The sequence below is a fragment of the Giraffa tippelskirchi genome, chromosome 5, assembly GCF_054371585.1.
Source record: "Giraffa tippelskirchi isolate mGirTip1 chromosome 5, T2T-mGirTip1v1.2.pri, whole genome shotgun sequence".
NCBI classification, from domain to species: Eukaryota; Metazoa; Chordata; class Mammalia; order Artiodactyla; family Giraffidae; genus Giraffa; species Giraffa tippelskirchi.
Window position 1 is genome coordinate 145,582,263 of NC_137279.1, and position 25,045 is coordinate 145,607,307.

The following is a 25,045-nucleotide window of genomic DNA, read 5'->3' on the forward strand; positions in this document are numbered from 1 at the left end:
TTTGGCAATATCTCAGCTACTGTCATTGCTGCTACTGCAACCTCACACTTTGGCACATTTATCCAGTCACTAAAAAATGAAGTAAGAGTGAAACTGAAAATCTTCTAGCTTTTTAAACAATCAACTACTGAACACATGCAGCTTTCACAGCAAAACATGAATGATGATGCTGGCATGTTTCCTGCTATCCAGTGTTAATTAGCAGTAGATTGGAGGTTTTCCTAACTGTTACTGTTCTGGGACTAGGCTGCACAGACATGGAGACTCGGTAGATTCGCCAAGTTTGTTAATAGGAGAGACAGAAAGAGACATGTTGGGTCTGTTGAGTGGTTTGTAGGCCGCTGGCAGATAATAGTTGTATTAGAAAGGAAATAACAAGTGTTTTAAAAGGAGGGGAACAATAGATACAAAGAACAGATGTCCTTAAACTTTGTTCCTGTGTACAACCTTTATTATTTGACTGTTAAAATTACTTAAACTATAAAGTAAAAGTAGAGACATTAAATTTCAATTAATTTAATAACCACCACCCTTCTTTATCTCCTTTCACAGATTATGGAATACTAACTTTATAATTGGATGCATATATCTGCTTTATGATTTTCTTCAAAGTCAAAGTTTCAGTAAACTTTCTTACGGATGACCTTTATATATTTTCTTTTCCTTTCCTTATACCACAATGGTTCTTTCTCTGCATTTTTCTCCTTTAAAAAATTTGTTGTTTTATTTTTGGATGCACTGGATCTTCATTGCTGTGTGCGGTCATTCTGTAGTTGCTGTGAGTGGGGGCTACTCTCTAGTTTCAGTGTGTGGGCTTCTCATTGCAGTGGCTTCTCTGGTTGTGGAGCACAGGCTCTAGGCATATAGGCTCAGTAGTTGTGGTGCATGGGCTTAGTTGCCCCAAGATGTGGAATCGTCCTGGACCAGAGATTGAACCCATGTCCCCTTCACTGGCATGCAAATTCTTAAGCACTGGACCACCTGGGAAGTCCTATGCATTTTTATTGATCCTGTTTCTCTGAATTCTTCTCTCTTGCCTTTTTCCTTTTCATCCTTTACCTTGATTCTTCTGATTTTAATTAGGGGCCCTACTCCTTCCTCTCATTTTTTTCTTCCCTAAATCTCTTTTCAGCTTATTTTTCCTCTCGATTTTGTCTTGTCTTCAGTTGTCACTTTTTTCTTTGCATCCTTGTCCTTTACCCTGTCTTTGCTCACTTACACATAGTTGACAAGAGCTAGAAACAACACGATTCAATAACTTGTCACATGGCTTGTTGATAATCGACATCCACATCTAGAAGCATTCAAGGCAAGCTCTCTTTTGATGTGGCCTTTGGAGGTTAAAACCAACAATAGAGCAACACTTTATGTCCATTACAGAAAAGACAGATGTCACCTAACCACATTCACACCAGAAAATGAAAAATAAGATCTTTGGTCTCCCAAAGCTCAGAGGAAATATATTTTTATCAAGTTGAACAGAATAAAAAAGTGGAACAGAGTGCTTTGAAGACCATAGGAGAGATAAATATAAGGTTTGATGCTCAAAAATTTGTGAGCATCCTTTCTCCCTCTGTGTTAGAAACTGTTAGGGAGAAATTCATTCACATCTATTTCAGTCCATGAAGAATCTTTGTGGAACTGTAAACTCTCTTCATGCTGTGGCATTTATCATCACAGTATCCTGGCGACCCGGGAAAACAGATGTGCATGGGAGGCCGGTGATGCTGATGAAGCAGAACTGGCCCTGGTTTCATTCTCTTCTGTCTTGCCACTGCTCTATTTCAGCCCTCATTTCCCTAACTCTCATCCTTCTGCGTTCACCACATACTTTATTCCAACTCATCCTCCATTCTAGTGCCAAATATATGTAAATAAGATTGTGCTTTTGATTTATTACTCCTCTATCGAAGAACTTCCAGTCGAAAATAAGCTGAAATTGTTGTCAGTAGCTACCTAATTTGTAAAATGATGTGTTAGTAACAGCTTTTGTGTCAACTTTACAAAGGTGTTTTAATAATCCAAATGAGATAATATATGCCAAAATGAGACATAAACCATCAAGCGCTTAGACATAAGATACTGTAACTGTGGATTTCCCTGATGGACATGTCCAAACTGAGGACTGGTCAGTCATTCTGCTGTACCAACCTCCTCTTGTATTGCTGCCTCCCTTTTTCCTCTGTTTTGTTCATACTGATCATCCGTCAGATCACAGGGCAACCCTGGTCTCACCTGCCCTCAGGATCTTTGCGTTTGTTGTTTCTTCTGCTTAATACATAACTCCCACCACCTCTTTATTTCTTCAGTCCAGCTTTATTGGGATATAATTGATATATGACATTGTCTAAGTTGCACTTAAATGTTGTAAAATGATTAGCTAACACTTCCATCCTATCGCATGATTACCATTTCTTTCTTGTGGTGAGAACATTTAAGACTAGTCTCTTAGAAACTTTGAAGTATATAATACAGTGTTGTTGACTTTTTAATCCCTAGGCTGTCCATTAGATCTCCAGAAAATTTTTATTTTGTAGCTGCAAGTTTATACTTTTTGACTAACATTTCTCCATTCTTCTATGCCCGGACCCCCAGTAACCACAATTCTACTCGGTTTCCAAGAGTTTACCATTTTTAGATAAGTAAGTGATATCATGCAGTATTTGTTCTACACTATCTGACAGTATTTGTTCTACACTATCTCACTTAGCATGATGTCCTCAAGCCCATCCATGTGATAACAAATGGCAGGTTTTCCTTCTTTCTGATGGCTGAATATGTTCCACTGTATAACATACCATATCCTTATTCATTTGTCAACAGATAGATTGTTTCCATGAATGAAAACTTCGCTACATACATACTTTGCTAGTATGACTGATACTGCAATGAAGGTGGCAGTGCAGATATTTTTTCAAGATCCTGTTTCATTTCCTTTGGATTTATACCCCAAAGTGAGATTGTCAAATCATATGGTAGTTCTATTTTTAATATTTTGAAGAACTTCCATACTGTTTTCCAGTTTATATCCCCATCAGTAGTGCACAAGGGATCCCTGTCCTCCAAATTGTTGGCAACACTTATATTTTGACTTTTTGATGGTAGCCATTCTAATAGGTGTAAGGTAGTAATTCACTGTGGTTTTGGTTTGCATTTCCTTGACAATTAATAATGTTGAACACTTTTTCACATATATGTTGGCCATCTTTATATATTCTTTGAAAAAATATCTACTTCGATCCTCTGCTCATTTTTAATTGGATTGTTTGGATTTGCTTTTGAATTGTATGAGTTCTTTATATTTTTTGGATGCTAACCCATACTAGATACATGATTTGCAAATATTGTCTCCCATTCTGTATGTTGCCTTTTCACCTTGCTGATGGTTTCATTTGTTGTGGTGCAGCTTTTCAGTATGATGTAGTCCCACTTATTTTTGCCTCTGTTGCTTGTGCTTTCGATGTTATATCTTAAGAATTGTTGCTAAGACCAATGTCAAGAAGCCATTTTCCTTATTTCTTTTGGAGTTCTATAGTTTCAGGTCCTACATTTAAATTTTTAATCCATTTTGAGTTAATTTTTGTGAGTGGTGTAAGATAGGGGTCAAATTTTGTTTGTTTGTATGTGGCTATTTCATTTTCCCAAAACCATTCATTGAAGAGGCTATCCTTTTTGCTCATTGTGAGATATTGGCTCCCTTATCAATTGTTTGTTGACAATCGATTGGGGGGTTTATTTCTGAGCTCTCAATTATGCTCCATTTATGTATGTGTCTGTATGCCAATACTGTACTGTTTTGAATACTATAGCTTTGTAATAGCATGGTTTGACATCAGGAAGTAAATTCCTCCAGCTTTGTTCTTCTTTCTCAAGATTGCTTTGGTTATTAAAAGTCTTTTGTGGTTCCATGTGAATTTTAATCAGAAAAGTATGCCACCCAACAATCTTTTCAAAGTTCTTCCCTACTCTATCATAGTGTCCTTATATCTTTTACAATATCATGTTTATTTCCTTCCTAGCACTTCCATCGCTACCATAAATCTGTCATTGTCTTATTTGTTGACCTTTACTTATTTATGGCTAGTTTACCATATTAAATTATGGGTTTCATGAGTGAGGGTACTGTATCTGTCTGGTTCACCATTGTATTTGTAGTATGTACTGTAGTACCTGGTACAGAATAAGTACAAATAGATATTATGAAAGTAAAATAATGAGTTAATTTCTTTTGATTCTGTGACACTAACTGATCTGTTTTATAATTTCTACTGAAAAAGAATTCCAACTAACCTGACCTCGTTCTCATTTCCATCAGCCATGCACTTAACTTTGCAAATTTGTTCTTGTACTTCCTTTGGCTAGAATGAACCTCTCTTCTCAGGCAGTCAAAAATTTCCATAATCCAAAATTTGATTCATCCCTTGTAATTAAAATGTCTCCTATATTCTAACTCAGACTGAGCTTTTTCTACTCTAACCATCTAGCTTCTTCCTAATTGTAGTACTTACTTTTACTTCTACATTTTAGACAGTATTTATTTTTAATGTTAAACTTTTAGATGTTTTTATTTTTTTATACCATGAAACTAGAGTATTTAAGGGCTAGAGTCATATTCTTTTTTTTTTTTTGGCTTTATGTCTCCTTCCTCCCCCAACAGTTTTGACTTCCCCCTATGATGTACTCCACATCGCCCCCACCCCAGCCACCACCATATAACACACATATACGCATCTTACCTTAGTAGCAAATAGCAGACACTTCAATTCAGTTCAGTCGCTCAGTCATGTCCGACTCTTTGTGATCCCATGAACCGCAGCACGCCAGGCCTTCCTGTCCATCACCAACTCCCGGAGTCCACCCAAACCCATGTCCATCGAGTCGGTGATTTCATCCAACCATCTCATCCTCGGTTGTCCCCTTCTCCTCCTGCCCTCAATCTTTCCCAGCATCAGGGTCTTTTCAAATGAGTCAGCTCTTCTCATCAAGTGGCCAAAGTATTGGAGTTTCAGCTTCAACATCAGTCCTTCCAATGACACTCAGGACTATCTCCTTTAGGATGGACTGGTTGGATCTCCTTGCAGTCCAAGGGACTCGAAAGAGTCTTCTCCAACACTACGGTCCAAAAGCATAAATTCTTCGGCACTCAGCTTTCTTTATAGTCCAACTCTCACATCCATACATGACCACCGGAAAAACCATAGCCTTAACTAGATGGACCTTTGTTGACAAAGTAATGTCTTTACTTTTTAATATGCTGACTAGGTTGGTCATAACTTTACTTCCAAGGAGTAAGCATCTTTTAATTTCGTGGCTTCAATCACCATCTGCAGTGATTTTGGAGCCCAGAAAAATAAAGTCAGCCACTGTTTCCACATCTATCTGCCATGAAGTGATGGGACCGGATGCCATGATCTTAGTTTTCTGAATGTTGAGCTTTAAGCCAACTTTTTCACTCTCCTCTTTCACTTTCGTCAAGAGGCTCTTTAGTTCTTCACTTTCTGCCATAAGGGTGGTGTCATCTGCATATCTGAGGTTATTGATATTTCTCCTGGCATTCTTGATTCCAGCTTGTGCTTCCTCCAGCCCAGCGTTTCTCATGATGTACTCTGCATAGAAGGTGAATAAGCAGGATGACAATATACAGCCTTGACATACTCTTTTCCCTATTTGGAGCCAGTCTGTTGTTCCATGTCGAATTCTAACTGTTGCTTCCTGACCTGCATATAGGTTTCTCAAGAGGCAGGTCAGGTGGTCTGTTATGCCCATCTCTTTCAGAATTTTCCACAGTTTATTGTGATCCACACAGTCAAAGGCTTTGGCATAGTCAGTAAAGCAGAGGTAGATGTTTTTTGTTATATTAAAAAAATAGACAGTTCGTGGACAAAATTGCTTAATGTCTTCTATACTTATTATTAAGATACTGTTCTGAGTATCTCTTGTTGAAATGAAAGAGACTTATTGGTATAGTTTGTGATGTATTTTAAGTCTAATGATTTTTTAACAATATATTTATTAACTTAACAAAAACATTTATTTCAATATTTAGCTTAGGACAGCTGTAACTTCATACATTTACTATAGCTGGATTTAAATTTCAGTCTCCCACTGAACACAAATGTCAAGAATTAATTTATTGAATATAAAATGTAAAATTATTCAGAAATAAGATGTTATAACTTCCTATTTTACTGTTATCAGCTCTAGAATATGCTAACCTCGGAAATGAATCTCATTTTGGCTACTTGAATTCTGTGAGAATATACAATATTCAGTTTTCATATGTTATTCTTATAAAACATATTTAGTATTTAATAATGATAGTCACAGAAAAACATTCTTTGGTGTAATCCATTTGGGTTGTCTAAAAATTATTAGAATAGGAAAGTCTTATTATTTTTATGATTGTTTAAATGAATCTCACTAGTAACCGTGGTATATTCTGTAATTTGTCTCCCTGAACATCCATTCCATACCATCTTCTGCCTTGTCTCCTTTACTGTAGGAGTTGAAAAGTCAAACATTCAATTTTCCTAACCACTTTCCAGGCAGGAATGGCCATGAGACACAATTCAAGCCTATGAGCTCAAGGGCAAGTCTTCTAGGAGGGACCTTCTTTTCTAAATAATAAGACAAAGCTTTATTGAAGAGATACAGGTGTCTTGAGTGCAGCAGTCAACTTTTGATATGAGGTACAAACATGAAGATAAATCCCTACAAGCTAAAGATGAGAGGGGGAAGAAAGAGGAAATGAGTTACTTAGGTCCCTAATGGCATCACTGAATGACTCACAACACTAGCTCAGGACTTCCAATCGCAGAACTTCTTGTATGAAACAAATTCTTTGGAATTTAAGCCACTGTTTCTGGCATAAATTTTCTAGTATTTGCAACTGAACAGATTTTATTTTATTTTATTTTTATTTATTTATTAATAAATTTATTTATTTTAGTTGGGGGCTAATTATTTTACAATATAGTAGTGGTTTTTGTCATACATCGAAATGAATCAGCCCTGGGTTTACATGTGTTCCCCATCCTGAACCCCCCTCCCACCTCCCTCCCCATCCCATCCCTCTGGGTCATCCCATTGCCCCAGCCCTGAGCATTTGTCTCGTGCATTGAACCTGGAATGGTGTTCTGGTTCACATATGATAATATAGACGTTTCGATGCTATTCTCTCAGAACGTCCCACCCTCACCTTCTCCCTCAGAGTCCATAAGACTGTTCTGTGCATCTGTGTCTCTTATTCTGTCTCACATTTTAAACTGATACAGTTAGGTTCAGATTTCTATTGGATTACACAGAGACTGTATTTAGTAAGTGCAAAGCAATAAACATTTAGAAAACATTGTTTTATCTTAAACCCTAAAAAGGTTAATGAAATCCCCTTTAAAATTAATAGCAATCACCCTGTTCTTGGGCTTCCCTGGTGGCTCAGATGGTAAAGAGTCTGCCTTTAGTGTGGGAGACCCAGGTTCCATTCCTGAGTCTGGAAGATCCCCTGGAGAAGGAAATGGCAAACCACTTCAGTATACTTGCCTGGAAAATCCCATGGATGCAGGAGCCTAGCAGGTTAAAGTTCATGGGGTTGCAAAGAGTCACACACAGTTGTGTCCGACTCTTTGCAATTGCATTAATTAACTCTAATTAATTAGTGCAATTAAATGTGCATTAATTTTTTTAAACACCACCCTTGTAGAGAAGGGGGACAAAAAGAAGCAAATGTAGAAAAATATGGGAAACCTATTGAAAATGTGTTCATTTCCCCAGTACCTCTCAACTCCCCCATCAGGCAACACAAAATCAGTGCAGCTCATGTTTTCATCAAAATTTCGCTGTAACTCAAAAAGCAATATGGCTGGAAGTCTCCAGGTCCCTACATGGGAGTGTAGTTTTTATAGATATTAAACAAAAGTCTCTAAATTAAATTTGCCTTTATATATTCTTTTAAAATATAGACACCACTGGCCCCAGGCAGTGGGGTTGCAAAGAGTCGGACACAACTGAGTGACTTCACTCATTCACTTACTCACTCACCCTATTCTTACTAGTAATGCTTTGTTGTAGAATAAACAGCTTGTAGAATAAAATGTACTAGCAGATATTTACAAAAAAGAATGAGCAGTTCATGTAGTACTTCAGGCTCTAGATAAATGGTTGGAATTTCCCCTTTTGCTGAATAATTTGAGAACAGAGGGACACAGCAGTTTTATACATTTTAGAAATGTCTACAATGTACTAATGTCTGATGTTCAAGTAACACTTGCACTCATTCATTCACTGGACACATGTTGAATGTCTAGGCTTCTTTGCTTTGGACACGTAATGAAAACTACCATCTCTTATTATACCATCTCACAAATTGTTAATTTTCTTCCTAAAGTCAGCAGACCTCCCATTTCAAAGTAAAAATTACCAACAACATACTAGTATAGTGATGCCAGATATTACTTAAACCCAAGATGTCACGTTGTGTTTGTCTTCCTCTAAAAACTGAAATTATTGCCAAAACAAATTCTAAGTTTAAAAAAAATGTTTATGATGGGAGAAACCTTGTTTTCTATAGGTATGATGTAAGTCATTAATGGCCAAAATTCAATCTTTCAATCAAGATAAATAGGTAAATTTATATCATAGTTAAGGATTTTGCTTGTGGAATGTGTCTAATGACTTTATATCTGTATAGTTTGTAGTTTAATTTCTAGTAAATTAAGTTTATTTTCTTCCCTACTGTATTCATTGTAATGGTTAATAGTTGATGTTAATTCCCAGGTTATTTCTGTTTCTCAGATATGCCAAATCAATACTCAAGTGATTTTCTCTTATAAAAATTGTTTTTGATTAGAGTAATACATGTGTTTGATACACGGTTTAAAAGTTACAAAAGGATATGCAGTAAAAATTAGGTCTACCTCATCTTTTCCCAGACACACAGTCCCCCTTCTTAATGTACCTACCATTTCCAGTTCCCTGTATCAGTCAGTTCAGTCACTCAGTCGTGTCCGACTCTTTGTGATCCCATGCACTGCAGCATGTCAGGCTTCCCTGTCCATCACCAACTCCCAGAGTTTACTCAAACTCATGTCCATTGAGTCGGTGATGCCATCCAACCATCTCATCCTCTGTCGTCCCCTTCTCCTCCTACCTTTAGTCTTTCCCAGCATCAGGATCTTTCCCAATAAGTCGGTACTTTGCATCAGGTGGCCAAAATATTGGCGTTTCAGCTTCAGCATCAGTCCTTCCAATGAATATTCAGGATTGATTTCCTTTAGGATTGACTGGTTGGATCTCCTTGCAGTCCAAGGGACTCTCAAGAGTCTTCTCCAATACCACAGTTATATTCCTTGATAGTCTTACCTAAAATTATTTAAAATTTATTCTTTTATTTAATGGACACTTAAATGATTATAAATATAAAATGTTTTATGACTGAGGTAATGCCTTGCTAAATTTATTTCCAAAACTAGATTTTCATTTCATGTTCCAAAAGCACTAGGGTAACTATAGGACAACCTGCTTAAAATTAGTACAGATAGCTAATAAACATTCTAAGCAGAGGCAAAGTTCTAAGATCACCACTGAATACATATTATTTTAAGGAAAATAAAAAAGGATTTTTATTATCCACATTTGCTTAAATAGATATAAAGAAAATGACAAAAGAGAGACATACCATCAAATCAGAGAGACTTGATGAGTGAAGGTTAAAAGGCCAACTCTGTTTGCTATATATGCAGTGATTCAAACAAGAAGCAGGGGTCTGTATCTTATAAAGTTGGTGAGATGTTCATTACTGGGAAACAAAGGTCTGATTTGTAAGAAGTTTATTGAGGCATTTATGGATGCATATTTTCAATTCCATCTTCATTTAGAAATGTTTAAGCAATAAGAAAGATTAATCAGAAGACAGTCTGTTACTCTGTCACACACTTTTTTAGTAACCATTTTTGCTTAAAGGCAATAAAAATGTGTTTTGAATTTTAGTCAATAATGATCAAGAAAAAAGTTAAAGAGCAGAAGATCAATTTTTAAACTTATTTTGAGGGGATCAAAAAGAAATTCGTGTAATAAAATAAGGCAGCAATCTATATATTATTGTCAAATGCAATCTATGTGTCTTAGATTTTTGTTTCTGTTATAAATGCAATTTGTGCTCATTGTGACAGCTTTGGAAAAAACAAAGGAAGAAAAACAAAATCACATAAAATCATACCACCTTGAGATAGTGGCTTCTAGCCTTTTATTGTATCCTTTTTTATATTATTAAGCATTTGCATATATGTTTATATATCTATACATATATTACACATGTTTTATAACTATTTTTCTCAATATATTATGACCATGTTTTCATATAATTATTATTCTAAAAATTGTTTCCAAATTTTCTTTATTATAAACAGTATTTTAAATCCTTATAAATTAATTCTTGCTTCTTCAATACATATTTCCATGCTACAAATTACTAGAAAAGAAATTACTAGATCAAAGGGCATATAATTTTCTGATGTGCCCATCATCTGTAGGTACCTTTTTTCATTATTAAAATTTTGGGTGACAAATAGTAATCTTTTCATTTTAACATGTAGGCCTTTGATTACTAAAAATATTAACTGTTTATCATATTACTTAAGGAAGTATGATTAAAAAAATTTTAATAGCAGAATTTTTGTAGCTATCCCAGTCATGAGAATTTTCAGAAGTTCACTGTTTAAACAGATATTCTTGAGCACCTACTCTGTGTTTCTATGTAGAGGGATGTTAACCTATTCCAAGAAGATTAAAGAGCATTTTGAACTGATATATGTGCATCCTCAGTCACTAAGTCATGTCTGACTCTTTTGTGACCCCATGGACTGTAGCCTGCCAAGCTCCTCTGTCCATGGGATTTCCCAGGCAAGAATACTGGAGTGGGTAGCCATTTCCTTCTCCAAACTGTTACGAAGTCTCTGTAAACTTTTGGACCAATTCCCAAGGCTGTTCTCAGTTGGTTCTCCTAGGACCTCTTTGATGATACCAGTTGTACTGTAGGCAATAACTATGATCTAGTTTTCACTTGACTAGCAATTTTCTGAGTGGTTTCCTCTCACTGACACATTCTTAACTATAATGCAGGTTTTACAAAGACGGTGAATAATATAGTTAAGATCAATTTTGTCTGAACTTATTCCATTTTAAATAAAAGAGACATTGATATAGACATCACTTAAACTTCTGTATTTAAAAATAAGGTTTTATTTCCCCTTTACAGATAGAAAATATAACCAGTTAAAGCTACTCTCTAAAGACATTGGAAACCCAAGTGCAAACAATATAGGAGAAATATAGGATAGAGGAAGATTTTAAGATTCAGTTATCCAAAAGAACTAAATAATGCAGGTACAATATGGAAATATCATCTTAAATATTCTAATCAATTCAAAAAAAATTATCAGTATCATTGTATGATTTCTTAGGGTATTATGCTATTTGGTATATTTCATTTTCAGCAACAGTTTTAGACGTACTAAAAAAAGACAGTCCCATAAAACTAACACTCTCTTCTCAATGACTGGGTGTCAAAATTATCTTTTAAAGTAAATATAACTGTAAAGTCATTCTTAAATTTTTTTAAGAAAATAAAAACACTTGTATTCAGTTTGAGCACCTGAAAATATTGAGTTCATGTGATTAAAAGCTCATTGTACCTTCCTATTTTCTGATTATGTAATGGTGTAATTCTTCAAGATAATTTTTTTTTTTTTTTAGGTTTGAGGCATTTTGTTATAAAAAGCTGGTACGCATAAGTGAATAAGAACTTAAAATCATCATACATTTACTTCATTTTTTAACTTGGTCTTCTAGTAAACCTTTAGCTTCATTGATTTTGGCTGCTATATAAGGAGATCCTCCCTTGTCTGGGTGATTTAAAAGCATAATTCGTCGATGAGCATCTCTTATTTTGGCTTTATTGGCAGTAGGGCTTACACCTAGTATTAATGCTGCTTCCCGTTTTGTCATTTTGGATTCAAACCCACCTCTGTAATAGCCACCACTGAAGGCAGATTTCGGTAGACTTTGAAAAACTTGTTTTACTTGAGGCTCCATATGCTTCATGGCTTGCAAAGCATAACGACCTGCAAATCCTGCAGCAGCAATGGTCACTCCAGCTGCTACCACTGTACTGGCCATGGCACCTACTTGGTTCCCCTGCCTCCACCAGGAGCGCGGTTCATCCAAGCCCACCAAGTTTACTCCTCTATCACAAAGCGATTCGGCCACCACCAATGCTTACAAACCACCTAGGCAAAGGCGCCCGAGGAAATACGGCAGTGGCGGCCGTAAACTAGGTCAGAAAACTGTTGTCTTCAAGATAATTTTTTAACCTTTTATCATACTTGTAGAAATGGCTGGTGTAATGTGCTTATTTCTAAAACCTCAACTTTCACACACACCCCCAAATGGTATATATGGTATTTTCTAAAGCTGTGGGAATAGAACAGTAGAGAACTTTTAGACAATATGTCTGGAAAAAAAGAGAAGCTGGAGGGAAAGGGGAAGGTTACAGTTAACTCCTTCAAACACAACTCTTAGAAAATGCTCTTATCACCAATCATCAGATTCTCTATTAATAGTGAAGGGTGGCAGAATAGAAGAATTTTTAACTTACACAGATCTGTACCTCACATAGCTCCCAAATGTTTTGAGTCTGCTGACAAAGCATCATTTAGCTTGATTTAATTCATGCCACATTCTACAGTTTGCCAAGTATCTCGGTGGAGCTTAGAGAATGGCCCCCAAATTAACTGTCTTTTAATAAAGCCTCTGGGAAGTGAAGCAACCATTCAATTTTCTGGAACAGACTTCTGCAGTAAGAAACTGAGAGGTAACGGGTGACTTAATGGCATCATGCAGGTGCCAACCAAACTACAGAGGAGAAGTGCTTCAAAACTGTGGGTTATCAATGCAGCCATGTCATAGACAGATGTACTCAGGTGACACCACGAACTTTCAAATAAGAGGTGATCATCAGACTAAATTCATGGGCAGTGGACAGCCCCTAAACTGACTCATTAGGCATGAATGGATGATCTGTCAGAGAAAAATGACTTTTAAGACCTCCATTCTTGCTCTAATGCTTGATATTAATGACCTTTTGGGATGGTTGATATCATTGAAATTTCAGCTGCCACAAAGAAAACTAGTAAATGAATCAGTTTCTGAATGAAGATAGAAAGCTGTCCCTGAACAAAAGAGGCAGAATGACAGTTGTAGGAAAGAAGAACCAGTGTGGAAGTGAAATGTAAACTTAAGAAACAAAACTCTCTTATTACCTCTGAATTGAATTTAATTTTTTTATGATTTATTTTATAGGAGATTGAAATGTCTAGGTAGCAGACTTAAGCTTAACCCAAAAATTAAATCCTTAGACAACATATTCACTATATAGGCCTTATCCCCTTCCAGAAAGGAAGATCTGAAATTTGAAATACAGCACTTTGAGTTTCACCAGAGCCTGCTTATGATGTATTGGCCTGTCAGTTACAGGTGTGTCTTACTAATCATTCATAGGACATAGATTGCCATTTGTCTGTGGCACATAACACTCTGTGCTTAACTACTGCCGTAAAAGGACATTATGGCCTAGATCAGAGGTCAGCAAACCTTTTCTATAAAAATCTAGGTAGTAAATTTTAGGCTGTGCAGGCCAGATGGTTTCTGTTGTGACTACCCAGTCATTGTGGCACATAAGTAGGCATAAACAATATATATGTAAATGCATGTAGCTATTTTCCAAAAATCTGTATTTATGGACACTGAGATTTAAATTTTGTATAATTCTTATATCACAAAATACTCTTGATTTTTAAAACTATTTTTAAAAAGTAAAATCCATTCTTAGCTCACAAAAAAGCTGTACAAAAGCAGGCAGCAGGCCAGATTTGGCCCATGGGCTGTAGTTTGCACCCCCATCTCGATTATAATTGGCTTCCCTGATGGCTCAGCAGTAAAGAATCCACTTGCAGTGCAGGATACTCAGTAGATGTGGGTTTGATCCCTGGTTTGGGAAGATCCCTTGGAGAAAGAAATGGCTACCCACTCCAGTGTTCTTGTCTGGAGAATTCCTTCAGAGGAGCCTGGCGGACTATAGTCCATGGTGCCACAAAGAGTCAGACATGACTGAGTGAAAGCATGCAGGCACTAGATTATAATAGTTAAAAGATAATTGCCTTAAAGATGTACAAAGTGTCTGTGAGTCTACAGAGCTGAGAAGGATCTCTTTTAGCTGAAAACTGCATGAAGGAGGTGACATTTTAACTTATTTGAAAGTTGGGATTTTGATTTTCTTAGCTGAATACAATTTTCGCATTTAAAACCAGTTATTTAATACCCATATTAAGCTTGTTCATAGCAAAATTTTAAATTCAATAACACATGACCTTGAACAAATACATTCCTGTAAACTGAAGCCTCCAGTCATTATTATGTCTTCCATGCTGTTTTATTTTTTTAATTGCGGTAAGAACACTTAATGTAAGACCTACCCTCTTAACAGAATATTAAGTACCCAACACAGTGATGTTAAAAAAATATACACAATGTACCACAGACCTCTGGAACTTACTCATCTTGCATAATCAAAACGCAGAGCCACTGAATAACAACTCCCCATTTGCCCCTCTCCCCTGCCCCTGGCAGCCATCATTCTACTTTCTGTTTCTATGAATTTGACTATTTTAGATATCTCAAATTAGTGGAATTCTACAGTTATTTGTCTCTCTGTGGTTGGCTTATTTCACTTAGCATAAGGTCCTGTCCTCTAGGTTTATTCATGTTGTCCAAAAGAGTTGAAATCAGAACCTCAGATGTATATCTGCAAGTTCACTGCATGTTGTCCAAAAGAATTGAAATCAGGAGCTCAAATAGGTATCTGCATGTTCACTGCAACATAACTCACGATAGTCAAGATATGGAAATAATTAAATGTTCATTGACAGATGAATGGGTTACAATGGAATGTTATTCAGCACCAGAAAATGAAGGGAATCCTACTATATGAAGAATGGGATTTTAACAGATGGGGTAGAGATCCAGACTGGAGTGCTTTTGATAGTAAAAGTAAGCACTGTTGATTGTTATTCCAGGATAATAGGTTTAAATCCTGGCTATTTCATGCAAATTGGGACATATTGTATCCTAGTAGAATGAGTCTTAAAGCAACCATGAACAGAGAACCCTGAATGTTGTCAAGGGAGAGTTCATTAGGTATGCTGCTGCTGCTAAGTCGCATCAATCGTGTCCAACTCCGTGTGACCCCATAGACGGCTGCCCACTAGGCTCCCCCGTCCCTGGGATTCTCCAGGCAAGAACACTGGAGTGGGTTGCCATTTCCTTCTCCAGTGCATGAAAGTGAAAAGTGAAAGTGAAGTCGCTCAGTCGTGTATAACTCTTAGCAACCCCATGGACTGCAGCCTACCAGGCTCCACCGTCCATGGGATTTGCCAGACAAGAGTACTGGAGTGGGGTGCCATTGCCTTCTCCACGTTAGGTATGCAGTGAATGAAAAAGTCCAAGTTGGTTGAAGCACAGGAGATGAATAGGGGGAGAAAAACTAGAAAGGTAGTCTGAGGCTTGAACTAGGATTGAAATTGTATTTTCTTAAACATAAAGCTAAGACATTTGGAAATTATTAAACAAGTAGTGGAGAAACATTGCAACTTTTAAACAATAAAGGGACTTTGTTTGCTCTCAGTGACCCAACTGAGGAAAATGTACAGCTATGACAGACCTCTACCTAGAATATGATTCAGAATGATTTTAAACCACGAGCTTGTATCACCCAGTTACCTCAATTCCTATCTTAAGAGTCTTCAAAATTATCCAAACTAAGCAGTTGGTTTTTTTTAAAAAAATAACTCATTTTCCACAGAACATTTGGGATTGTAAAGATGCCTTGACATCAAAGAAAGAAACAATGATGACACTTTATAACTTATAAAATTTGAATTAAGCTTCTGCTGTGTTGCTGACTCCCAAAATGGTGCCCAAGCTATATTTTATATTTTTTATATTCAATTTTCCAATAATTTTCTAAGCAGTGACTTTTTTCCAGCAGGGAATATGGAGAGAAATAAGAAGTGGAAAGAAATAGATGTTTCACACATACACACAGCTAATTTTAAAAGAAAAAAAAATTAACAACAAAGGGAATAAAATCACTAGAGGAGCAAATTCAGAAATAAGAATTTTTAATTTAGAAAAACTTTCCTACTTTTTTGAAACTCTTGAATTCTTCAAACTCTTCCACTTTGTTCAATGCTCTTCCATGTTTAAATACTATGAAATTAACCAGTCTAGTCATGGTGTGTGGTATGGTCTGCTATTTTTCTAAAGTAGTGGTCCAGAAAAGGAAAAGTAGATTTGAATACATTATCCTGCCTGGTCCCAGAATAGAATCCCCAGACATCTCAGGGTGTGAATTAAAATGTTACCCCTCTCTAGTGAGAGACTAGACTGCTAGGAGAGTGGATAGAGAGTGGTTGTGTGGGTGCACAGTAGCCCCTGGTGCTGTGGCATGTTCTTGGTGCAAGAAAGAAAGAGAAATCATAGTATAAACCCCCCTTGTTGTTGCTGTTGTTATAAACCCCCCACAGACCAAAACTCTGATTGATGCCATTCATCAGGACCAGTAGTCGAGCAATGTGGGTTTTATTTCTTAGAAATTTCCTTTTGGCTCTGCTTCTTTCCTTGTGCTTTATTTTTTTTAATTGGTAAGTTTCTTTAACTCATCTTTCTAGTATGTTTACCTCTTCCTGTGCTGACTACATAATATAAATAGAAAACATTATCATGCTATATAATAGTCATTATAAACATGCAGTATAATGTATATTATCTATGATGTAGCCATGTAGATACAAACATATCATACATATAATATTACAGGATATTGGCCAGCCTGGCTAGTGCTTCTGACTATATCCCTCTCTCCTTGGTAGTTATGATTACACACAAGGGCTTTGACAACTTCAAGATTTCTAATAAAAGCTTATCAGTGTTCTAGTTTTCTCTTCCTTAGTTCTTTGCCTGCAGGCATTGCTTCTTAGGTATCATACTATTTAGCAACTACCCTGACAGGATGAAAACTGATCTTGAGTAGGATGTGTCAAAATGCAAATAAACCAGATCCTTTCCTCACTCTCTAGCAGGTTTTGCCTTCAGTGATTGTTAAACAAAGAAATCCAGATTATCTTTTTTTTTTCTCTTTTTATTATTCTCATAGTTCTTCAGTCCCTGTGAAATTTTAAATTCCTAGGTTGAAATTTGATTTAAACAAGTACTGGTTTGTTATTGAATTGACTGTGATTAGTTTTCTCTATGATGGATCCATTTCCTGTTGTGAGGTGGAGTAATAAGGATATGTGTGGAGTTTTCAATATGGCTAATTGGAGTCTTTCTAGAAAGTTGTAATCATAGCAGAATAACCACTAAGTGAAAAAGATTGGGTATAGGAGACTTAGATGTTTGTCTGCCTCTGCAACTACTTCTCTCTCGTGGACCTTATATAAGGCAACTCACCTCACTACCCTGAAAAACCCAAAGGTAGGAAACTCACAAACTTATGTAAGTGAAAGCAGTAAAAGTATAACAGGGCTTTATCAATATATAAGGTATTACTGTGTCTGTTACTGTACAATTATTATTCATTATTATTGCTATTACCACCACTAAAAATAGAATGTTACTTCAGCCTGTCTGTGCTAAAAGATTGGAACATATCCATCTAACCTCTAGAACAAGAAGTTTTTGCTATGAAAACTCTCATGTGCATCTTTTAATCCTGTCAAATACATTGCTCTGTCTCTTTCCTAATAGATTCTTCATTAAGTTTCAACAGATTGTATTTTTTTCTTACTTTTAAGACAAGTTTTGACCTTCTAGACCCCTTACAAGCTGAACAAAATTTAATATTGGAAGTAGGAAATACTTTAGATAAAAACCTGAGTTTCCCTACTGGATACTGGTTTGACTTGTGATCCCTTTGAAAATTACCATGCCTCTCTGAGCCAAATTTTCTCTAAATCTCATTTCACAATATCCAGCTTACAGAATAGCTGGAAAATTACAGTTTAGAGCATTTCGTTTCATAATGCATTATAGACATTGTTGTTTGAATAGTTGCAACTCTGTTCCTCATAGAAAGCTTATGTAGTCAATCTTTTATTTAATCAGAATATCCTTTATATGTGCACGTAGAAGGATAATGGAGAAAGAGAGGAATGGAAATGGCTAATTTTTTTTTTTATTATGTCATGTACTGGGAAACCTGAAGGAGAAAATTATAAAATCAAATAACTTTTCAAATAACAATTTCAAATAAAAGAATTTTTTGATGTCAGTGTACTCTAACTTCTAAAAAAAATTACAAATAAAGAATCAAGAGAATAAATGCTAACAGCTTTGGAGGAACTTCTTTAATCACAGAACTATAACCACTCTCTGCTGTTTAAGTCTTTTATTGTAGAAATACATCTGATCTACCTTTTAGAATTATTAAGTATAAAAAGGCATATCACTGTTGTTATTATCCATTATTATTAATAATAATGGAGGGGGTTGCCATTTCCTTCTCCAAGGAATATTCCCAACCCTGGGATCAAACCCAGGTGATCTGCATTGCAGGCAGATTCTTTACCATCTGAGCCATGAGCGAAGCCCAATTTTTTTTTTTATGCCTTCCTATGTATATTTTTGCAGTAAACATTAGTCATTTTGTATCCCTTTTAATTCTCTCCCCCCCTCCCCATCCACCTTCTAATACCATCACCTTGGGGGTTAGGTTTCAACACAAGGACTTGGGGAAGACACATTTAGTCCATAAGAGGGAGGAAAACGGATGCTATGTGAGTCTTCTCAGGATCCTTTTAATTCATTGTTCCTCTTCATCTTTAGGAGTTGTACAGATGTGCTGTGCTGCATGATCTTCATACTGTTCATTATGGCCTACATTCTTTTAGGACTTGCAGGTGAGTAAGAACAGGTATAGAAGATATTTAACTTTTACTATTTACATGACTAAGTCAATGTCACATTTTTAGCATTAATCATTCCAAAATCCTTCTTATTATTGATTATTGCCTTTTCTGGAGGGAGTATACCTTACCAGAACTCATTGGGTAGGAGATGCAATGAGAAATAAACACAAAGCAGTTTATTCAAAGGGAAGTCTATAAATTACTTAGATAGATAAAATTAGACAAAAGAAAGAAAAACCCTTTTAGTTGCTTTTTAATCATTTTTACTTTTGAAATTTTATTAAGCAGCTAATAAGGTTCACATTATTATTTACTAATTAAAGTTAGGGACTATTGATGAAAGTGAAAAAGGAGAGTGAGAAAGCTGGTTTAAAACTCAACATTCAGAAAACTAAGATCATGGCATCCAGTCCCATCACTTCATAGCAAATAGATGGGGAAACAATGAAAACAGTGACAGACTTTATTTTCTTGGGCTCCAAAATCACTGCAGATGGTGACTGCAGCCATGAAATTAAAAGACGCTTGCTCCTGGGAAGAAAAACTATGACCGACCTAGACTGCATATTAAAAAGCAAAGACATTACTTTGCTGACAAAGGTTCATCTAGTCAAAGCTATGGTTTTTCCAGTAATCATGTATGGATATGAGAGTTGGACTATAAAGAAAACTGAAGACCGAAGAATTAATGCTTTTGAACTGTGGTGTTAGAGAAGACTCCTGAGAGTCCCTTGGACTGCAAGGAGATCCAACCAGTCCATCCTAAAGGAAATCAGTCCAGAATATTCACTGGAAGGACTGATGCTGAAGCTGGAGCTCCAATACTTTGGCCACCTGGTGCAAAGAACTGACTCATTGGAAAAGACCCTGCCGCTGGGAAAGATTGAAGGCAGGAGGAGAAGGGATGACAGAAGATGAGATGGTTGGATGGCATCACCAACTCTATGGACATGAGTTTAAGCAAGCTCTGAGAGTTGGTGATGGACAGGGAGGCCTGGTGTGCTGCAGTCCATGGGGTCGCAAAGAGTTGCTCAGACAGGACTGAGCAACTGAACTGAATAAGGTTCATGTTACTATTTACCAATTAGAATTAGAACCTAGATAAGTCTAAGTAACTTATTACCTTTTCTTTTTATAAGCAAATCAAAAAGAAGGAACAATTATTAAGTATTTCACCAAATAGTTTCTTGACATATAAGAAGTCCTATTGTCTTTGCCTACCAGAAAAAGATAGCCTGTGGTTCATTGTTAGATTAAAGTTTTTTCTATGGAAGTGGAAATAAAGAGGACAAATGAAGTCTTTATTTAGGTTTAAAAAAAAAAAAAAAAAAACTACCAAAATGGATCAATCAGTATGGCAGAGTAAGAGGACATGAAGCTCACCTCCCCCAACAAACACATCAAAATATATGTACATGTGGGACAGTTTTCACTGGAAACTGGCAGAAAGACTCCAAGGACTGTTAAGATACACACATAACTGGGTAGGAAGGGGGAAAAAAGGCAATCAGGTCAGGTCGTGTGCTCCTGAGAGCGGACCTCAGAGGACAAGAAAGATCACACAGGTGGACACTCATTCTGTGAAATAAGCAATGAGAACCACAGATTGAGTGCCCCTGTCCTGGGTTTCTATACAGAGGAGACAAGCCCTCTTGGCTGGTTGAAGGACTGCTGGGATAACAGGATGGCTGTGGGAAGCCTGGACTACAACTGTGAGGAGCACTCCTATGCTAGCTTGCCCCTGAGGCAGGGCGGACAGAGGTGTGCTCTAGTGGCTCCTGGGTTTTCCATAACCTCCTTGGCATGCACACCAGCTGAGCAAAGGCTTTGGTCCTTCTCATTCCACATCACGATGTATCATTGGATCTGGGGCAGCAGTGAGTGGGTAGAAGACTCGACTGTGGTGTGCAGAGATGACCTAGTCCCAGGGCATACCCTGGGTGAGAGGGTGGCAGCCACTACTGAACTTACTCAGGCAATACATCTCAAGTAGCTCTCAGGTCTCGGACAGCAGTGGCTCCACCACAGCTTACCCCCAATCATGTGCCAAGTGTCCATGTAGCCCAGGGATGAGGTTCAACAAAAGCGCAGGAAAGGTGAAGGCTGAGGACAGTGACGTGCTATGAGGGACAAAGGGAGACTTGTACATCAGGTTGTGTCTGAGCCGAAAAAAGGAAACAGTTGTAGATGCCTTCACAGGCAGTGTGTCAGAGATAGCTGGGACCTCCGTCTGCAGACAAGGTGAGCAGAGAGCCCTCACAAGCCCCACTTACCTCAGCACTTCCCCACTCTAGGGCAAAGGTCCCAGTGCAGATAGAGGGGAAAACATACTGAAAGGGAAGAGAACCAGCTTGGCCTCAACCCTTAGGGTGTCAGCTCCAGCAGCTTGGGCTCAGACCCCACCCCTGATTGGACATTGGTAGCCATTGAGCAGAGAGAAAGTCCTGCCTCACACTGGGCTCCAGCTCTAATCCCTCCATCTCTAGTTTCACGGCTGCAGTCACCGTCCATAGTGATTTTGGACCCCAAGAAAATAAAATCTATCACTGCTTCCACTTTTTCCCCTTTAAAGCTGTGAAGCTATGGAACTGGATCTTAGTTTTTTGAATGTTGAGTTTCAAGCCATCTTTTTCACTCTCCTGTTTCACCCTCATCAAGAGCAAGAGGCTCTTTAAATACAATACTGTAAAGTTAAAAAATAGAAAATAAACTAATTAAAAAGGGGGGGCTCCTTAGTTTCTCTTCACTTTCTGCCATTAGAGTGGTATCATCTGCATATGTGAGGTTATAGATATTTTTCCCGGCAATCTTTATTCCAGCTTGTGATTCATCCAGCCCAGCATTTCGCATGATGTACTCTGTATGTAAGTTAAATAAGCAGGGTGACATTATACAGCCTTGTCATACTCCTTCCCCAATTTTGAACCAGTCCATTGTTTCACGTCTAGTTCTAACTGTTGCTTCGTGACCCACATACAGGCTTCTTAGGAGACAGGTAAGGTGGTCTGGTATTCCTACATTTTTAAGAATGTTCCACAGTTTGTTGTGATCTACACAGTCTAAGTCTTTAATGTAGTCAATGAAGAAGAAATGCATGTTTTTGTGGAATTCCCTTGCTTTCTCTATGATCCGATGAATGTTAACAATTTGATCTCTGGTTGTTCTGCCTTTTCTAAACCCATCTGGCAGATGTCTGGAGCATCTGGAAATTCCTGTTCACATACCATTGAAACCTAGCTTGAAGGATTTTAGCATAACCTTACTAGCATGTGAAATGAGCATAATTGTAAGATAGCTTGAACATTCTTTGGCATTGCCCTTCTTTGAGATTGGGATGAAAATTGACCTTTTCCAGTCTTGTAGCTACTGCTGAGTTTTCCAAATTTGCTGACATATTGAGTGCAACACTTTAACAGCATCATCTTATAGGATTTGAAATAGTTCAGCTGGAAATTCCATCACCTCCACTAGCTTTGTTTGTAGTAATGCTTCCCAAGGCCCACTTGACTTCACACTCCAGGGTGTCTGGCTCTTGGTGAGTGACTACACCATCATGGTTATCTGAATCACTGAGACCTTTTTTGTATAGTTCTTCTGTGCATTCTTGACATCTCTTCTTAATCTCTTCTGCCTCTGTTAGGTCCTTACCGTTTCTGTCCTTAATCATGCCCATCCTTGCATGAAATGTATCCTTAATATCTCCAATTTTCTTGAAAGATCTCTACCTTTCCCATTCTATTGTTTTTTTCCTATTTCTTTGCATTGTTCACTTAAGAAGGCCTTCATATCTCTCCTTGCTATTCTCTGGAACTCTGCATGTAGTTGGGTATATCTTTCCTTTCTCCCTTGCTTTTCACTTCTCTTCTTTCCTCAGCTATTTGTCCCCCTCAGACAGCCACTTTGCCTTCTTGCAATTCTTTTTCTTTGGAATGATTTTGGTCACCACCTCATATACAATGTTACAAACCTCTGTCCATAGTTCTTCAGGCACTCTGTCTACCAGATCTAATCCTTTGAATCTATTTGTCACTACCACTATACAATCATAAGAAATTTGATTTAGATCATACCTGAATTCCCTAGTGTTTTTCCCTACGTTCTTCAATTTAAGCCTGAATTTTGCAATGAGGAGCTGATGATCTGAGCCAGTTAGCTCCAGGTCTCGTTTTTACTGACTGTATAGAGCTTCTCCATCTTTGACTGCAAAGAACATAATCAATCTGATTTTGGTATTGACCATTTGGTGATGTCCATGTTGAGAGTCATCTCTTGTGTTGTTGGAAGAGGGTGTTTGCTATGACCAGTGTATTCTCTTGACAAAACTATGTTAGCCTTTGTTCTACTTCATTTTGTACTCTAAGTGCAAGCTTGCCTGTTACTCCAGGTATCTCTTGACTTTCTACTTTTGCATTCCAGTTCCCTATGATGAAAAGGACAGCTTTTTTTTTTTTTGGTGTTAGTTCTAGAAGGTCTTGTGGGTTCATAGAACTGGTCAGTCAACTTCAGGTTCTTCAGCATCAGTGGTTGGGACATAGACTTGGATTACTGTGATGTTAAATGGTCTGCCTTAGAAATTAGCTGAGATCATTCTGTCTTTTTTGAGACTGCACCCAAGTACTGCATTTTGGACTCTTTTGTAGAGGGTCCCAAACATGATGAACCTAAAATAGACCCACACCAAGACATACCATAATTAAATGGCAGAAGTCAAACATAAGAGAGAATGTTAAAGGCAGCAAGAGAAAACAGAGTCATATGCAAGGGAATTCTTATAGGCTATCAGCTGATTTCTCCACAGAAACTTTTCGGGCCAGAAGGAAGTGGCATAATATGTACAGAGTGCTGAAGGGAAAATCCTGCAACGTAAAATACTCTAACGAGCAAGATTATCATTTTTAATAGAGGAAATGTTAAAGGCTCTTCCATAAGTGGAAAAGAAGTAAGAATCTTAAGGAGAAAATCTCCCTAGGAAAGGTAAATATATAATAAAGACTGATGACCAACCACTTACATAAGCCTATTGGAAGTCTAAAAGACAGACAATTCTAAAGCAACTAAAACCATTATAAATAGATAAGAGGTAAATTTGGCCATAGAGTACAAAATGAAGCAGGGCAAAGGGTAATAGATTTTTGCCAAGAGAACACACTGGTCATAGCAAACACCCTTTTTCAGCAACACAAGAGAAGACTCTACACATGGACATCACCAGCTGGTCAACACTGAAATCAGATTGATTATATTCTTTGCAGTCAAAGATGGAGAATCAGCAAAAACAAGACCGGGAGCAGACTGTGGCTCAGATCATGAACTCCTTATTGCCAAATTCAGACTTAAACTGAAGAAAGAAGGAAAAACCACTAGACCATTCAGGTATGACCTAAAGCAGATCCCTTACAATTATACAGTGGAAGTGAGAAATAGATTTCAGGGACTAGATCTGATAGTCAGAGTGCCTGATGAACTATGGATGGAGGTTCGTGACATTGTACGGGAAGCAGTGATCAAGACCATCCCCAAGAAAAAGCAATGAAAAAGACAAAATGGTTGTCTGAGGAGGCCTTACAAATAGCTGAGAAAAGAAGAGAAGCGAAATGCAAAGGAGAAAAGGAAAGATATACCCATTTGAAGGTAGAGTTTGAAAGAATAGCAAGAAGAGATAAGAAAGGCTTCCTCAGCGATCAATGCAAAGAAATAGAGGAAAACAACAGAATGGGAAACACTAGAAATTTCTTCAAGAAAATTAGAGATACCAAGGGAACATTTCATGCAAGTTCAGTTCAGTTCAGTTCAGTCGCTCAGTCGTGTCCGACTCTCTGCGACCCCATGAATTGCAGCACACCAGGCCTCTCTGTCCATCACCAACTCCCGGAGTCTACCCAAACCCATGTTCATCGAGTCGGTGATGCCATCCAACCATCTCATCCTCTGTCATCCCCTTCTGCTCCCGCCCCCAATCCTACCCAGCATTAGGGTCTTTTCCAATGAGTCAACCCTTCGCATGAGGTGGCCAAAGTATTGGAGCTTCA

At 37.5% G+C, this 25,045-nt stretch overlaps 1 protein-coding gene and 1 pseudogene across 23 annotated transcripts in view; one reads left to right on the forward strand and one right to left on the reverse strand.

Annotated features, from left to right (window-relative positions):
• Positions 1-25,045, forward strand: part of SLC44A5 (solute carrier family 44 member 5) — a 471,569-nt gene that overhangs the window by 341,164 nt on the left and 105,360 nt on the right. For 20 of the 22 annotated variants that reach the window (XM_081490175.1, XM_081490170.1, XM_081490185.1 and 17 more), the window contains one exon: positions 18,934-19,007. In XM_081490175.1, the coding sequence (XP_081346301.1) occupies positions 18,934-19,007 (74 nt within the window). Of the gene's footprint in view, positions 1-18,898; positions 19,008-25,045 lie in introns of all 22 variants that reach the window. The other 2 variants (XM_081490188.1, XM_081490187.1) reach the window with 1 other exon arrangement.
• On the reverse strand, positions 11,821-16,180 carry LOC145506176 (mitochondrial import inner membrane translocase subunit TIM14 pseudogene; annotated as a pseudogene). Its single transcript, XR_014053593.1, has one exon. The product of XR_014053593.1 is annotated as a mitochondrial import inner membrane translocase subunit TIM14 pseudogene (transcript).